At 36.0% G+C, this 18,920-nt stretch overlaps 1 protein-coding gene across 3 annotated transcripts in view; it reads left to right on the forward strand.

Moving 5' to 3' along the window:
• Positions 1-18,920, forward strand: part of LOC132118402 (plexin-A1-like) — a 239,357-nt gene that overhangs the window by 120,081 nt on the left and 100,356 nt on the right. For all 3 annotated transcript variants that reach the window (XM_059528225.1, XM_059528223.1, XM_059528224.1), the window contains exons 4-8: positions 1,719-1,850; positions 14,333-14,433; positions 14,978-15,101; positions 15,685-15,838; positions 15,915-16,014. In XM_059528225.1, coding sequence (XP_059384208.1) covers positions 1,719-1,850; positions 14,333-14,433; positions 14,978-15,101; positions 15,685-15,838; positions 15,915-16,014 — 611 coding nt within the window. The remainder of the gene's footprint in view (positions 1-1,718; positions 1,851-14,332; positions 14,434-14,977; positions 15,102-15,684; positions 15,839-15,914; positions 16,015-18,920) is intronic.

The following is an 18,920-nucleotide window of genomic DNA, read 5'->3' on the forward strand; positions in this document are numbered from 1 at the left end:
AATAAAAATTGGGAATATAATGAAATAAAAACCTGACTCAAAGTTATAGTGTAAAAGGCGCGAAGCTGGAAATTAAAAATGGAAATAAATTTCTAAAAAAAAAAAACATAATTCAAAAAATATAGTATTAAGGCCTGAAGCTGGAAATTAAAAATGGAAATATAATTCAAAAAATCAAGGAGATTGTTTGTTTGTTTTATATTCATACGTTCATTTTCAATTTCATTTCAATTGGTGTTCATACATACCAACAATATAGTAGTTTAAATATGATTTAAAAAATAAAATAAAAAATAGAAATGGAAAAACATCTGAATTGTATTTAAAATAATAAGAGTTGCCATGAGTAGGCTTATTTGTTATTCACTACTACTAAATTTATTTTATTTTATTTTATTTCAAAATACCAAAAATATAGTAGTTTAAGATTTATTTGAATAAACAATAAATAAATAAATAAATAATTGGTTCACGACACTGAAATGTAAATCTCTCCCAATATATGAAAAATATAAATAATAATATTAGTAGTAGTTGTAGAAATAATAATAATAATAATAATAATTATTATTATTATTAGTAGTAGTAGTAGTAGTAGTAGTAGTAGTATTTTATTACTATTATTATTTAGACTGACTCATGCACTACTAAATATTCTTCACTACTTGCATTGGTTTATTAAACATTTTGTATTACTAATTATTCTAAATATTTAGCCACCAATAAATTATACTCTTAGTTCTTATAAATAAATTAATAATGGAAAAAAATGAATTATGCAGAATTTACCCTCAAAATCAGTACAGAAAATTTGGAAGTCCACCAATTCTGTCCATTCCAGTAATGACAATTTTTTCCCCTCCATATAAATGTTGTTCTATAAATATGGCAGTTTACATGAGGTCATGTCACACAACTTTAGGTTTTAGTTAAAGACAAGAAGTGCTGATGAAGTTGGCTCTATTTTCCGATGTTTGTTGGTGTAATTTTAGTTCTTGTGATCTGCCTGCAGGGTTTGACTCAAATAGGCCACACTGTCGACTCCCAGGTGTGGGCAGCTAAAAACTTCCTGCAACTCTTTGGCTCTGTGATGTGGACCTTTGTGAGGGAAACCGAATTGCTTTAGCGGCTTTTGTGTTTTTGTAAGTGGGTCGTCCGGTGCTCTAGTGTACTCAGGTGCTGCAGGCGCTCTCTTCATTAGCGATGGGGTGGTGTCAGAGGGCCCAGGTAATGCGCTCCCATGGCGCTCTGCGAAGGGGACGGTCATTAATCAGTGGGATGCGGCACCAGAGCTGAGCACATCATTAGGCCCTGAAACACCACGGGATGCGGGGGTCACACTCCCCTGACCGTGCATCAGTAAGGCCAGGGAGGGAGACTTAAAGAAGGGTATGATTTTGGGTGATGCTCGGGTGGGCCAAACATAGGAAGGAAGCAGAAAAAGAGGCTGTGTGGTTATTATTGACCAAAATCCATTTGTTAAGCATTGGTCAAGGCCAGAGTTACTCCCCTTTTAAACACCGATGTGAAGCCTGCAGAGTTAAATGACTGTATTATGTAGCTTAAAGAGACACCAAACCAAAAACCTTTTGACAGTTTCCATTTTAACCCTATTTTCCTACCTTCTAGAAGTCGGAATGCTGCCCAGAAATCAGATCACAGCCAAACTGGACAATGTTTGATGTGTATTAAATGTCTCTCTTCTCTGTTTCTTTCAGATCTTGGTGAACTCCATTACCCAGCCTGCACAGCTGTATGAGAACGTGGTGGTGAGCGCAGGGAACCCAATTTTGAGGGACATGCTGTTCAGCCCTGACCATCAATACATCTACACGCTCACAGATAAAGAGGTAAGACTTCAGGGAGTGTGCTGTTTGACATTGATGGTCAACGGCTTTTATTTGGCCAGAATGTTCTGAGGAGCCCGATGGACAACCAGTGTGGTTTGGTCACGCACTTGAGTCCCCAAAGATGGCAAATAGAGAGGAAAGCACGCTTACACAGGATGAAAGTACACTTTTTTTCCAAACATTTGGTTGAAATGGCAGGAATGGAAGTATGAGATTTAAACTTCTTCTTCATATTCATAGCTTGTTTGCCTTTAATTATTATTTTTTTTCATTTATGCATTTACTGTATGCTTTTATCCAAAGTGGATTATTTAATTTTTTGTCAGTTCATTGATTCCCTGGGAACTGAACCCATGACTTCGGATTTGCAAGCACCATTCTGTAGTGTTTGAGATGATAGAAGTACTTACATGGGCACTTGTTGGCAGCCTTTCCTTTGCCATCTTGTCCAACTTATCCTTTTCATGTTTTATTTTAAAATAAATTTTGTATTTTATTTGAGAGAAAATAAAAGCTTTTTAAGAATTAGCTTATATTTTGTCTTAAATATTTAGCCTAATTTAAATCATTTTTTGGGCATTTATTATTTTTATTATTATTATTTCTACTTATGATTGAACTAAGCAAATCTTTAACTACAATTCTCATTAGAATGCAATAAGTAATAATAATAATAATAATAATGATAATAGTGCCGTCAAATCGATTAATCACACTCCAAAATAAAAGTTTGCTTACATAATGTGTGTGTGTACTTTGTATTTATAAATGTATTTATTTATTATTTATTCATATTTAATAAATATGTATGTGTGTGTGTGTGTGTGTGTATATACATATATATATATATATATATATATATATATATATATATATATATATATATATATATATATATATATATATATATATATATATATATATATATATATGTTTTACACATTTTTCCTAAATATATACATGTATGTGTGGGTATTTATATATACATATAAAAATATAAAGTACACACCCACATTATGTAAAAAAAACTTTTATTTTGGATTTAATTATTCATGATTAATCAATTTGAAAGCACTAAATAATACAATTTGTTACTGTAATGCTAAATAATAATAATACTTTTGTCAGTCTACAGTGTACTGTATATCTGGTCCAGCTCCTGTCTCTCTTTTTTGTGAATAAGTAGATTTTTTTTTTTGGTGAATCTACTATATATTTATTTTCAAACTAATTTCAAACATTTAAACATGTACCTTTATTAAAACGTTTTTTAAACTGATGAGAAACACAAACTTTTGACTGATAGCGTAGCCTTTATAATAGCTAGGCTGGACTTTTTTAATGAATGTATGAATATTGAAAATGCTGCTGTATTATTACAAAGAAAAGCTGTTCAGGATGTGTTTTATTCAGTGTGCTGTTTCTTTATTCTGCTCAGATTCACATGGTGAATTAGACCGTGTGTGTGTATGTGAGCACGTGTGAAAAAGAGAGACCGGGAACGTCTCCTGATTGTCTGCATCTGATATTCGACACTGTGTCAGACCCTTTCCCACTTTTCCACACACACACACACACACACACACACACGCGCGCACACATACAAGAAGCGGCACCTCTGGTAATTCACCACTTATCGGAGAAAATTGAGGAAGGGCTTCTCTGATCTTTTCTGATGGAAAAGAAAGCATCCAAACCCCCCTCACTCCCACCATCCCCCTTTTCACGCAGACTGAGGGCTGGAGAATTCTCTCTCTCTTTTTCTCCTTCCGTATTGCTCCTTCCTTTGTTTTCCTCTAGCATTTTTCTTTGTGCTTTCATGTTCGCCTCACTAAGGGCTGATTGGAGTGCTTCCCGTCTTCCTCTCATTAAAGGGCATTTCCTTCATCACCGTAACCCCCTTCACTCTCCACTAGCCCACACCGCCTCTGATTAGAGCACCACACCGCAGCGCCACCTTAAATCACGATCAAATCCGAACCCGGAGCATTTATTCTGTCATTTAATGTCAGAGATTAAGAGGAAATATGTGTGACAGAATCACTGCAAACATTTGAATAATTTAACATGTTATTTTCAGATGTTCCTGTTGAGAAAAATGCATATTAAGAGAGCTTTTAGATTGGAAATAGTGAGAAATCCTCATGGAAGTTCTCATTGATGCAATTTAGATGCCTCTTCGGCCATAGTTTGCCCCTTAACCCTTAGGTATTCATTATAAAGCGGATGAGAGATGAATGTAATCGCCCACACAGTGATTAATGTGTGAAACACACCCGAAACACTGTCTACAACACCAGTGTTGTGCATTATGAAGATAACTGAGTGCATTATAAAGCAATTCTTAATTGCCGTGATGAATCACTGAAAGCCCGTCATAGACATATTTGAATCAGTTTTCACCACAAAAATGAGAATGAAATATAAGACATTTGACTATATTTTGTATAAATTTAATTTATTTATTTGTGGGTTTTTTTGTGTGAATTTTATTAAGCATATTTATTTGTAATTATTAAAACAATATTATTGCAGTATTCTCACTACCATATTGCAATAAAAATCATGCTATCATAATACAAAAGTCCTTATTAATTGTGTGAGTATAATTATTTTAATATTTAAAAATATTTGTATATTATGGTAGTATTGGTTTGTCCTACTTTTATGATGATTTTAAAGGGAACAAAATGATAAATAAAAATAAAAATTAATAATTTAAAAATAAACTCATAAGACATAAGACATTTGAATGCATTTCAGTCCATAAGTTATTGTGTGTGTGTTTGAATGAAGGAGCTAGACTGACGATCTCTCCTTTGAATTTATTTATTTTAATGGTTCCCAACACACACACACACACACACACGCACCCACGCACCTACGTAGACATATAAAAACATGTTAGGTGTTCCAACACTGCAATCCATCAGCACTTGGCGATAATTGTTTTTAATGTATCCACGTCTTCAGAAAATGTTCTGTAATTGGTATAGATGGTTTCTGTATGAGTGCCTCTGATACGGGCGGTGTGTAGATTGCTTGTTGAGAGGGCGGGCTTGATAACCCTTCAACACATTAACTTAGCGCGCGCAGCGTTAGGCTAACGTTCTTTAAATGGAGCTGTGTGTATTCACTCTGCTCTTGGACTGATATTGATTTAAGTGCATCTGTAAATGGCTTTGTTGGGAAAGAAGGTTTTATGGAGGAAGAATATTTGAACTATTACACAAACGAGGGGGAGGAAGTGCTTCTCTCACAGGAAGTTGTGTACATAGCACTGGCGGTGGCCACACAGAGCGATGAACCGTCTCTCTGGAGGTTGAGAGGCATTGTAATGGAAATGAGAGCAGTGTTGCTGTGGTCAGCGTGCGGCTGAGAATGGAAAACCCTGAAGGTCAGATCATAGCCATGCATGGAAGGGAGGCAGACAGATAGGGTTTGATTTATTTTGTTTATTTAAATTCCCAATAAATGGTCCTAGTCTTTTTATGCACAGTTTATTGGTGCATGTTGGCGGGGTTTCACTCTTTCTGAAGGAACTTTCTGCTGATGTAACCAATTTTTGGTGATGCTAGACATTTCTGTGCAGTTGCAAAGGCTTTCCGAGTGGCATTTAACATGTTGCTAACATTATTACTAGCTAAAACTATGAATATTATTAAAAAAAAATTGGTAATTGAAATTAAGCAGAAAAATGTGTAAAAGTAGCCTAGTAAAATTACCCAAAACTAAATCTGAAATTAAAAGTAAATTAAAACTATATAGAAATATTTTTATAGAATAATAATAAAAATGACAACAGTGCAAAAAACTATTAAAACTATAATTAAAGCTGAAAACACGAAAAAAAAATCAGCTTTTCACATTATAAAGTACGCAGAAACTATTTATATCTACCAAAGTCATATCTACAATGTAAAGGCCATATTTCGATTTTACGTGTACATGCACCACCCGTAAATTTTTGTAACCGTCTGCTTTGTATGCAGAGATTGCGCATTGACTTGGTTTAGCACTAGCCAGTTGTTCCACAAGGTGGCAGCACTGGCCCGTGCCATTTTTTCACAGTAAAAGTGACTAAACAACAACAACAACAAAATAGTGACTGCAACAACAGATGGCCACATTAACAAACACAAGATGGCAGAAAAAAAAAAAACATTTTAATCGGTCATAGCTTTTGGGGAAAAATTGAGCAGACGCTAAACAAAGATGAAGCTTTCTAGAATGCAGGTGTTGACCGCCTGCTTTCATGCACACTATCAAACTGTTAGACTGTTTGCATATGCTAGTGAATATGTAAAAAAAAGTAGCTATACTCTAGGCTTCAGTCCATGGGATTTAGTAAAAGTAGTAGCAATCTTCTCAACAGTTTGCTGTCTAGTGTTTGATGCCCCTTTTAGACTGGTTTAGCTGGGCGTCAAGGCTGGGAGAAAGAACAGGTGAAAAACAGTTCTAATCAGCTCAGAAGCAGGTTTTTATCAGCAGGCTTTAAGCTTTTATTCCTAAATAATATAATAGTTTAGTTTTTGCCATAATCCATAATCAAATCATTATGGATAAAATCTAGCCCCCATCATGCATTGTTTCCCACATACTGTATTTTGTCACCTGGACATTCTTTACGTTACGTAATCTAAAATGTGATCTTAAAGTGCAAGTGTGTTAAAATGCATGCTGGTTGATTGTGTCCAAGCTAAAAGAGTTTCACAGGCCGCTCTCTCTCTGTCTGTAGCTGCTGCACACCAAGACCCAGAGGACCAAGAGAAAGAGAGAAGTGGAAATTAATTGGTTTGAAGCAATTTGTTCTGTCTTCTTTCCTTCATCTATCTTTTTTCTTTTCTTTCTCCCCTCTCTTTTAAGTGGTCCTCCTCCTATGGAGGAAGGAGTCAATGGGAGAGGTGCCCCAGGGGTCATTTTCTTTCAAATAGCAAGTCCTCTCTCTCCCTTACGCTCCGTCTCGCTGAGATATTGCCGACTCTTTGAGAACTGACAGCGGTCGTGGGAGATAGATTGTGATTGGATCACTCTGGCTTCCTTGAAGCCATCTTTCATTAATTTTTCTCTCCCCACATTCACTTCTTTCCCTGTTTATCGTAATCCGAGGCATCTCACCATCTCTCTTGTCAACTGCACCGGCTAACAAGCCTCCGTCGACGTCCCTCTAGCCTGAGTCACGCATTTTTTCTCCAGGTTTTATTATGTTTGAGGAGGTGGACGGGCAACGACCGGCATTCTCTCATGAAAGACAGAGATGTTATTGTTCCCCTTTGAATCTAGCGAGCAGAAGTTTTCAAAACAATCCATAAACACAATCACACCGTAATCCGGCCCACATTTTAATATGTTGGCTTCCGTACCTTAGGCTTACAGAGATATCACACCGCATTAGAGAAGAGACCAGGACCCTAATGTTCAGTGATATTGCTGTTTCTTTCTCGTTTCAAGCTGATCTTGGAAAAGATGCTTGTATGTCGTCCACGTCTGTCTCCCCTTTTGCGCCTTATGTTTTTTTTCTCCATTTGTATCTGTTCATTGGACAATAGAAATGGCAGGCGGAGGCGCGTGTTGTGCCTCAAACATCAAAAACTCCATTTCGTCGGGTTGACAGAACAATTTTCCATTTCCCATATTCACACCCACTTAATTAAAAGTTGCTGATAGCCCCGGCATCTCTCTCCGCCTCTCTGGGGTCTCCGGAAAGACATAAAGCTGTCCCATACTAAGGGAGAAGAAACTTCGATTAGCGTTAGCTTGATTTAAACAGCGCTCACTGCCGTTTGGACGATAAAGTTTACAACATTTATCTGAGGCTGGGAGGAATTTCTGAAAAAAGTCCATCAATGGATTTGTCAGTTTGGTATATTGCTCATGTAGTTTGGGAAGATATTGTTTATGCTTTTTGGGTGACTCATGAAACCTGTCAAGAATGTCACCGGCTCATATTTCACATCAAATTGTAAGGAAAGAAATATGAAATTATATTTGACTTCAAGAAAATGAATTGGTTTACTTTTTTTGTTCAATGTGTGACATTGTTTTCAGAAAGAAGTGCATTCGCCCTCAAAAATCTCATCATTGTAATATAATCAAAGCATAATCTCAACTCATAAAATCTCATTTTCATTACTATTTTGCAAAAGAATATATACTATAATCAAGATGGATGGATACAACTTTTAACAGAGGCACTTGAAAGTGACGTGACAAGTATGGTGACCCATACTCAGAATTTGTGCTCTGCATTTAACCCATCCAAAGTGCACACGCTCAGCAGTGAACACACACACACCATGAACTCACACCCGGAGCAGTCGTGGTATTGCCAGCCCGAGACTCGAAGCCACAAGCTTAGGGTTAGAAGTCAAACTCTCTAACCATTAGGCCAAGACTTCCCACAACGTGGCTCCATCATCAAGTATAATGCCCAGTGTGTGAGCATATGTGGATTTGAATGCATGTGTGTGTATATTTGTACATGCGTATCATTCCTCTGTTCGAAGCGTTTGATCATAGCAACAGTGCTTGTATTGTTTCCTCACATAGCTGCACCTCACGGCCTCTGTGTAACACCGTACAGTAAGGAAACTCTACACGGCTCTCTCACTCTCTGAAGGTCAATGTTCATCTGTGAGAGGAAGTATCAACTGGCTGTAATCTGATTTGTGTGGTGGACGTCTTAATATAGGCAACGTGACAAGACGGAAGGAGAAACTGCCAGCACTTCATACAGTGGTATGTGTGTGTGTTGAGGTAGTTGTCTATGTACACTAGGCGTCACAAGACACTTGACTGAATTGAATAACATTTTAATCTGAAATGTTATGTATAAATGCTTGAAATGAATTGTATAGAAGTTGTATAGATGTAAATTGTACTCACATTAAATAATTAAATAAGTTTAAAATTTTTGTCAAGATAAATACATATGTATATTAAATTATACTATATTTAACATATATAAAACATTTAAGCCATACAAGACTATTTAAATATGATAGATAATATATAAATAACAATACATTTAAAATGTAAACATGAGCCAGACGTTTTCTACTTTTATAATAAAATTATAGATTTTGTGAAAATGTAAAGCTTATTAATAAACTAAAAATTCTTGGCCAATAAAATGAGTATTTTTCTGCTTCTTTGCAAACTGCAAGTTAAATGATACATTCATGCCACACACACACACACACACACACACACACACACACACACACACATATATATAATATGTGTGTGTGTGTGTGTATACATATATATATATATATATATATATATAATTTACTTTTTATGAGATAACTTATAAGCCTGCGTGGGGAAAAAAATCCTGCTTAAATCAGTCAAAACTGGTTTTATCACCTTTTTACACTTAAAAAATATTTCAAATTATATTATAGACTATATATCAAATATTTATTTAGCTAATTATTTTCTCATTGGCCTAGGGAAGTGGTGGCTCAGCTATAAAAAATGATTCCTGTGCCTTTTTGAACTTATGTAAGACTTTTCTAAATTGTGGAAAATTGTAACATAATAAAGAATGTTTATGTGTGCTGAAATGTTGACTGGTAGTGTAAACACAACCACACTTGCTGCAATTAAAACCATATCACAGTTCACCTCACAGCTGGACAAAGCCATTTATGGCTCATAATATTCATTCTTTTCTAGTTTGTCCTCTCTACTAGCCTTTTTCCCCCATTCCATCATTTTACAACACTCAGTTTGTTCTTTTTTCCTTCTCACCATGATTTTACTGAGGAGATCGTCCAGACGTGACATAGTGACCAAGTGAGCCATTCCAGAGCCCAGATGTTGCCATGGTGATATCCATAAACCATGCACGTTGCGCACACACAGATCCTTGAATGTGTGCTGGTATTGATAAAGCAGGAGGTGTATTGAGCTCGTAGCTGGAGACTCTACCCACATGTAGCAGTGAGAGTTTGCGTTCAATAACACTCTGCACCATGAAGGCCGTTTCTTCTCGCATATTTGCCCTGCGAGAAACAACGGAGGAATTTCGAGTTGGAATTAGCATTTGACAGACATTTATTGGAGGTAAAATAAAGAGATGAATAAGACGGGAAAATTAAGTGACTGAAATACCAAACATTAATTATGTTTTATTATTTGTTTATCGAGGTAACAAGCAGTTGCTTTATATAACCCGGGCACAAGATACAATTTAAAACTAATTATAGAGTAATTGTATGGAAACAAAATTGGTCTTAAACTATGAGCTGTAGATTATATCTGTGTCTATGTTGGTGACAAATATGATGGCAGGTCTTTAGCGGCAGTGACGTACGGTTCATTCAGAGGGGGCGGAGTCTGAATGTCAGGACACTGTGCTAATTAGACAGACTGTTGATTATACTGTTGAGTTAGTGCCTTGGAAAATATTTCTGATATAACAAAACGGTTCTTTTGATGGTCTTTTTCCACTTTATTAATAAAAACAGTAGAAAAAGAGAACAGGAAGTCGTCAGAGTGAGAAACAAGTGGCCAGATTTGAACCTACATGTCCTAGTTTCTCTAATAAACATCCTGCTTTATAAATACTAGCTAATAGCAAAGCCATTGCACAGATGTCATCTATACATCAACATATAATGTTTCAAATGAAACAATATAGCAGCAAAAACATTGATCCTGATCAGTGTAAAGGATTCTATTTATGATGCTACTTGTAAATCTAAAATTTTGACTATGAATTTTTTAAATTATATTCTATTCTATTATGTAGCTTTTTTATATATATTTTTTGAAAAGAAATTATTTTATTCAGCAAAGATGCCGTAAAGTGAAAGTAAATACATAAAATTAATAATGTCACAAAATATTTTAATTTAAAATAAATTTTATTTATCAAAAAGGGTTATATTGATGATTCTAATCATCAGTGTGACATTTTGAGTTTTGATGTTTTTATTCTCTCAAATTATATTATATTATATTATATTATATTATATTATATTATATTATATTATATTATATTATATTATATTATATTATATTATATTATATTATATTATATTATATTATATTATATTATATTATATTATGCTTAATGCTTTTTTAAAATAAATATATTTTTTTAACCTTTATTCAGCAAGGATGTGGTAAAGTGAAAGTAAATACATTAAATGATGTATTACATTTTCTAAAAGAAAACATGCACAGTGCCCTCAATGTAATTGCTTTGCATTGCAATGTTAGTCTATTCATGGAAACGTGCTATGCTATTACATTAAGCATCAACTCTTACTGCACATTAAGAACAACCTCCTTCTTCAATGGTTAATGCAATAATTGTACACAAGGTTTACATGAGTAACAAAATAAAAATTCACAGTCATTTTATCTGGTGCATGAAGAAAAAAAAAAGGTAAGCAGACAATACGGTTAAAAAGAAGTGAAACAAATATTTCGACCTGCCAACAAATGGTGACCTTGGCATATCATTGCATTTCAATTGATTTGTAGTCACAGGTGTGAATATTTAGACTATACTGGCTTCACACAGTAACTAGCAGTTCAGATCTGGTGTTACAGGTGTGTTTCGTCAGTTATTTGGCCACAGATGTTGCATTCCAGGATGCCGTTTATCACTGAAACAGTGTTCGGGTTGACCCCATCACCCTGACTCAGATTAACCAATGACATATACCCCACAGGGCTTTCACAGGTTTGATGGCAATACATAATATATGTTTGGTGGGGGAGGAATTCTTTAAGAAATGGAACCTATATGAGCAGAGCTTTACTTCTACAGCTGGGCTTAATGTGGCTCTGGAGCAACAAGTACTGTCACCGTGTACTAAGAGACGACCTGCAAATGGTTTTGGCTCCATGCTATCTCTCTCTTTCTCTCATTCTCTTTCTTTTTTTCATCCATCCTCTCCCTCTAGGCTGTGTCTGGCTTCCTGGCCATGATCTATGGTTTCATCTGCCATTTCTTCTTTTGTGCGTGGTCAAATGGAAGATAGATGAAAAGGGAGGGCTTAGAAGGGGGGTGTTAAAAGAAAGAAAAAGGCCTCCTAGTATAGAAAGTTTGCTCTTTCTAAATTAGGCTGTCATTTTAGGGTGGGGGGGGGGGGGGCAAAAGAATGTCCTATTCATTTGCCATGTGTGTTCATAGAAAATGTGTGCTCGCTCTCTGAGGTTTGTGTTTTGGGGATGAAAAAATAAGCCATCGATCATCACAGCCACCTTTAGAGCATGACCAATTTTTTGGCCCAAATTGCACAGATGGCGCAATTACATACACTGGGTTTGTCCAAACCCCACACAGAATAAAGAAAACACATCATCCTCAATTACATTTGCACAAACCTCCTCAGATATTCAGCGTTTCAATTCTGACAGGGCTCATGGATGAGGCTTTGAGAACTACAAATGTGTTAGCGATCAGTAGTGGCACAAGTGAAACTTATATCCATATATATATATATATATATATATATATATATATATATATAAAATTTATATATATAAAATGATACATTGATAATTTTATTTTCTTATAGATTATATATAGTTAAACCTTTTTTTTACTTTGCATTTATTTTTTAGTTTAATTATTATTATTTTTTAGCTTTTATATAAATATATATGTGTGTGTGTATATATATATATATATATATATATATATATACACACAGTTTTATATATATATATAAATATATATATATATATATATATATATATATATATATATATACACACACACACACACACACACACACACACACACACACACAATTTGTTCTTTTCAAACATTCATTCGTTCATTCATTCATTCATTCCTTATTATTATTATTATTTACTGTCCTGCAAAAACAAACATTGTCATGGCAATAGTTTATGTATGCTTTTATTAATTTAATTTAATTTATTTGTTTTGTTTATTTATTAATTTTTTTGTTAAAAGGGGTATCTCTTAACTTTTATGTGTGGTCCAAGACCCTTCAGACCAGTGCCTGAACGTTGCTCCGCTCTCTCCCTCCTGCTCTCTCTGATTGAGATATTTTCCATTGTGACCCAAATGCCTCGTGCCTCGTTTGCAGATGTTATTTATATTTAATATACCCCTTGCTTTTTCTCCTCCTCCTCTTGTAGATAGATGAATGGTTTCTCTTTCAGCCATTTAAATAGAGAGGAATGAGAGCTCTCTCTCTCTCTCTCTCTCTCTCTCGTATGAATGGCTGCTGTATAATAGTCTCCAGCCCTGACGTTTAAACAAAGAGCAGAGGTAGGACACAATGCTCAACTCTCCGATTGGAAAATCAGCTTAGTTGTAATGTTCCAGACGCTGTACACTCCCCAACTCAACAAAGAACTGCAGTCTCTCTCTTTTTCTGGCCAACCAGAACCAAACACTATGTATTTGATATGTCAAACTGTTGCATCAGTACTGTATCGTCACCCGTTTTCTGTCTTTTTTTTCTGTTTAATCCTTTTGCCTTGAAAATCACAACTGTTGCTCTCTCTCTCTCTCTCTCTCTCTCTTTCTATATATATACATTTATATATATATATATATATATATATATATATATATATATATATATATATATATAAATGTATGTCATTGCACACATCTTTCCTGCCTATATATGTTGTCTTGGTAGGCAGCAGTCTAGGTTTTGAATTGAGCCCTTCAGTCTCCAGAGAGCCGATCGAATGCCAGTCAGACATTATGATTTCTGAATGAAACTATATAAAAGTAGACGTGTAGGTGGCTGGCAATATTTCTCAGCGTGTTTCAGCCAGCTGTTCTCAGCTGGATGTTTGTAATATAAAGTACGCAAGGTGTCTGTGTGAATGAGTAACTGTGTGTTCGTTGAACTGCTGACAGTGATGGTGAATGTGGCAACCTCTGTTTTGAACGGCTGTGCTCAGATTTCACAAAGCACTCTGAAAGCATCAAGCAGGTTGATCATTTTCTATATTTCCATCTGTCTTTCTTGTCAGTATGGCAGTAGCAATGCTGTGTTTGTGCGTTCAATCCCAGGCAATGGTCAAATGTACTTTGAATGCAATGTAAGTCACTTTGGATAAAAGTTTCTGCAAAATGCCTGTGTAAAACAAAAATAAAATTGTGTGAATGAAAACTCAACTGCTAGATGCTAAAATTATTTGCTTCAATTGTCAACTTGTTTACTTTTTGTATTGTTTTTAAAAATGGAGGATGAAAAATTTTCTGTGGGTTTTTTTCATCAGTTTGCAACAGATGAGTCATATGAGCATAAGTTAATCTTTTCTCACAGGACATTTGGAGCTGATTTCAGTCAGACACTAGCGTTAGCATGTTGCTAAGCTAATGGCTCATAGCTAACAAATACTAAGTGAAAAGGTGTTTTTATTAGTGTGAAATATTTTCTAACTGCAGTTGGAGATAAAAATCCATACTGAAATAAGAACTAGTTAATTCTAGTTGACTAATTCTGAGCGTGGTGTGTGTTTAGGTGAACCGGGTGCCAGTGGAGAGCTGTGAGCAGTACAGCAGCTGTAGCGAGTGTCTGGCTTCTGGTGATCCCCACTGCGGCTGGTGTGTCCTGCACAGTGTGTGAGTATCAGCATCTCCTGACCCCACAGCTGCTCACACACACGTACACACGCATTTACACAGCTATATGAATCAGGACATACTGTACACTGTATTGTTTAATATTAGGCTAATTGCTATGCTGACACTAGGCCGTTATGTAACCAGTTTCCAGCGACAGTGAATCTGTCTGAAATTCTTTTTAGCTATGAGACAGTAACAGCCAAGCAGAACATATTTAATGTATTGTTTAATGTTACTTGGACCAGCGAGGAAAAGAGAAACCTAAACAACATGCAACATGGCGTACTGAAGTATGTACTTTTTAATTAACTACATTAATACATTTAGTCATTACTTATTTGTTATTATTAATCTAATGCAGCAATAATTTTGGTATACAAATTTAGTTTTTGTTTTGTTTGAACACTTGAAGTTTTATTCATCGCACCACACAATCTAATCAGCTTACTAATAAAGTATGCACTTGATCGCGCTGGTTGATTGTTCTTAGAAATTGATTATAATGGTTTTGTCCCCCCTGCTGAGTAATATCTGTTTTTAGATGTTCACGTAAGGACCGCTGTGAGCGAGCTGATGAGCCGCAGCGCTTCGCCTCCAGACTGGAGCAGTGCGTCCGACTCATGGTGCAGCCCAACAATATATCAGTCACCATGTCTGAAGTTCAGGCAAGTGTTTGTGAATGAAATCACTTTCATTGTAATCAGATTATGATTTGGATCATTGAAAATATGTTGTGAGGTGGTTTGAGACAGATTTTGACCACATTTATTGCCAGCATAAATGTAAATGCATTTTTGTTTTGCATATCCAGCGAAATAAGTAATATTAAGTTTGCCACGAATAATTAGTCATTAAATGTTGTTTTTTGCTTTTCTTATTCTGCTTTCTATGTAATAAAGACAACAGACTCATTTCACTTGCAATTTGCTCAACTATTTTATTAATATTAATAATAATAATTATATGCTTTATCTTTTAACAAAAATATTTAAAAGAAAAAAGTATTTATCAATATGATTTTAATATGCACATTTATAATTGTGACATCTTTTTAATGCCATTATCGTTAGACTTGCATATGTCAAATATATAATGTACAGATTAACACATGCAATCTTTTTTTTAGATAGATAGATCTGGATATAAAAGTCCAGGTGTCTTTAGTACAAATGTTCAGTGTTTGATATGCCACTAATGTACTGGAAGTGAAACCTCTTCCTATCTCCTGGTTTGTGTTCGGTTCTGCAGCTGGTTCTTCAGGCTCAAAATGTTCCCAGTCTGGCTGCGGGAGTTAACTGCTCATTTGAGGACTACACTGAGACAGAGGGACACATCATGGGGGGACGTATATACTGCCTGTCCCCCTCTGCACGGGAGATAGCTCCCATCACACGCAACCAGGGTAAGGTGACACACTCTTTAAAAGCCTCCTAACGCTTGTTAGAAAGCGCTGAAGCTCACAGTGTGTCTGCTGGCAGGTGACAAGCGGGTGGTGAAGCTCAATCTGAAATCCAAGGAGACGGGGAAGAAGTTTGCCAGCGTGGATTTTGTCTTCTACAACTGCAGTGTCCATCAGTCGTAAGTCTCACACGGGAAAGAGAGAAGGCAGCTTCCTGTCGTCTAACTCTCTTCCTCCCAATCTCTTTTGTTCAAACTAAGACAAGTGTATTTTTATGGGACCGTGCTCTGTGTGTGTGTGTGTTTACTGCTTCCGAGTGAGAGAGGGATGTTATTTTTGTGTGCCGTTAGCAGTTTTTTGCTGAGATCAGGGATGAGATCAGACTTTTAATGTCATTTCATTAATGACTCATAAGCATCCCTGACTTCAGCTGTCCAGCTTTACTGCTCATGAGTTATAGTCCCGATTTTTTGCCCCACAGAAAAGAGCTAAATTTGAATTCAGAAGTTGAAAACATTTATATCATATAAGAGGTGTGTATGATTAACTTAATTTATGTAGTTTTAAACAATTAATAATTGCATATGTCATTGAGCCTCTTTACAAACTATACTGATCCCACCACCACCATTTCATTCTCTTGACCTTATTTCCAGTATCTCTCTCTCTCTCTCTTTCTCTGTCCTATAGTTCCCACTCTCTCTTCTCTTCCTCTTCTCATCCCGCCTCCCTCCGGATAGACAACAGGTTGTGCTCCAAGCAGGAGCGGCTCCAGATGTTTTGAGCTCCAGTGTCCTCTCCCGCTCTTGTTCATTAAGTCAGGCCATGTGCTCTTCTCTACCTCAGCGTGCTTTACATTAGCATGGCACTGCCCCATTAGTGACACAGCCACTTCATCTAAAGCTGGACGCGATGAAGTGCTCACCTGGTTCTCCTCGTGAGTGAGTGTGACTAAGGCACACAATTTGGCTCTAGTGATCACAGGGTCTCTGTTCTGTGTCTGTGTGTGTGTGTGTGTGTGTGTGTGGCAGAGGGCTGCCTGCTTGGCACGGCAAATTACCCTGCTAGCTATTTACATGCAGCGTAACAATATTAGAGTTTAGCATGAGACAGGGGGAGGGGACGACTTAATTGAGCATGCGAAGGGCCCGATGCATTTTTTAAAAGAGGAGCACGGAGTGAACAAGGAGGGAAAATCGGAAAAAAGACATATAGATTGTGGCTTTTGTTGAAGCGATAAAGCACTCGCAAGGCTGAAAGGTTAGCAGTAGCTTGCGCATTTTAATATGAAAAAAGAGCCCGTGTGTGTGGCACAGGAGACACACACTGTTGAATAGACCGTCCCTTCTCTCTCTCTCTCTCTCTCTCTCTCTCTCTCTCTCTCTCTCTCTCTCTCTCTCTCTCTCTCTCTCTCTCTCTCTCTCTCTCTCTCTCTCTCTCTCTTTCTCTCTGTGTGACTCTCTCTCTCTCTCTCTCTCTCTCTCTCTCTCTGTGTGTGTGAGTGTTAAAGCCTCAGGTTTGGCAACACGGAATTGTGACATCTGATTTCCTGTCTTGTGAGTCTCTGTTTGCCAAGTTTGCGTTGCAGCATTATACTTGCATGTCAAATATATAATGTACAGATTAACACATGTAAACAATTTTTTTTATATGATAATAATTATTATTATTATATTCATGTACTGTTTATTTATTTACATTTTATTTAATTTTTTGAGATTTGCACCACATTGAGCTTCATCATTATTAAATATCAGCATATATCAAATATATAAAGTACACATTAACACGTGCTAACAAATTTCTTTATTTTTAAGTTTGAAAAGCAACGACAATAACACTGCTTATATAAGTTAATAAAAATTAAATGTATTATTTATTATTAAGTATAATGTATAATATTAATTTCATGTATTTTTTTATTTACTATTATTTTTATGGCACCATAATTTCAATATATAATTATAATAATAACGTTTATTTGTTCATTTGTTTTATATATATTATTAATTTTATTTTATTATATATATTATTGTAATTGTTACATCTGGTTATTACCATTATCATTAGACTCATGTCAAATATATAATGTACATATTAACCCATTCTTAAATTTTTTTTTTTTTCTGTGTAAATTTAAATGATAATTATGTTACATTCGTATTGTATTTTATTTCTGTTGAGTTCAGGTGGAAAAGAAAGAAAAGTGTATTTTGTCCCAACATAGTTTGATTTGTTTCACAGTTCTGGCAGTAAGGAGGGTGACATGGCGCTTGTGAGGTGCGTGTCAGCAGTGATGGGTTGTAATGTAGGTGCCTCTTCAGGAAGTAAGATCTGAATAATACAAGATCAAAGTGTGCCAATGAGACATTCATTAGTGGTTGCTTCCCTGCGTCTCTCTCTCTTCTCCTCTTTCTTCCCCTCTCTTTCATCCTCTAGCCTGTTTTGCTCTGCTCTCTTCCCTTTCTCTCTCCCTCTCTGTTCCTTTTTTGTTGCTGCATCCTTGTTTTTCTCCTTTTCTCATGCTCTTTTTCATTCCTCTCCCTTAGAATCTCTCTATTTCCCTTCGTCAGGTTCAGCCAGTCCTTTAATTCAGCAGTTCTTTTGTCTCATGTAGTCGTAGCAGAGTGAGGAGAAGGCTTTATCATGCACCAGCAGCGGATGTGAGCATAAGCCTTTGAACATTTGGCACGGACAGGAGAGAGGCGTAGAGCGCACTTCTCGCCTCTTTGTGACGCTCTCGCTGACCGCAGAAGCCTTTTCATGATATGAGAAAAGCACTGGGTGTTTGAGGGGAATTTGGGAGCGGTGAGCTACATGAAGCTCACAGAGTGTGTTTTAAAATACTGTGGAAGCTACACTGTGAGTAGACAGTACTTCAGCACTTGAGTTGTAGCACTCAAAGCTTTTTTTTTTATTTGAGCAAATTGGTTTCTTTAATGAAGTAATTTAAAGGTGTTCCAGGTCCCTTTGTATTTCAATTTGTATTAAAATACTGTTTTTGTTGTTGAATTGAAAAACAACCCTGTTTAATTCATGCACAATATTCTGAATGATTCATTACGGCATGTTATTATTAAGATGA

The sequence above is a fragment of the Carassius carassius genome, chromosome 37, assembly GCF_963082965.1.
Source record: "Carassius carassius chromosome 37, fCarCar2.1, whole genome shotgun sequence".
NCBI classification, from domain to species: domain Eukaryota; kingdom Metazoa; phylum Chordata; class Actinopteri; order Cypriniformes; family Cyprinidae; genus Carassius; species Carassius carassius.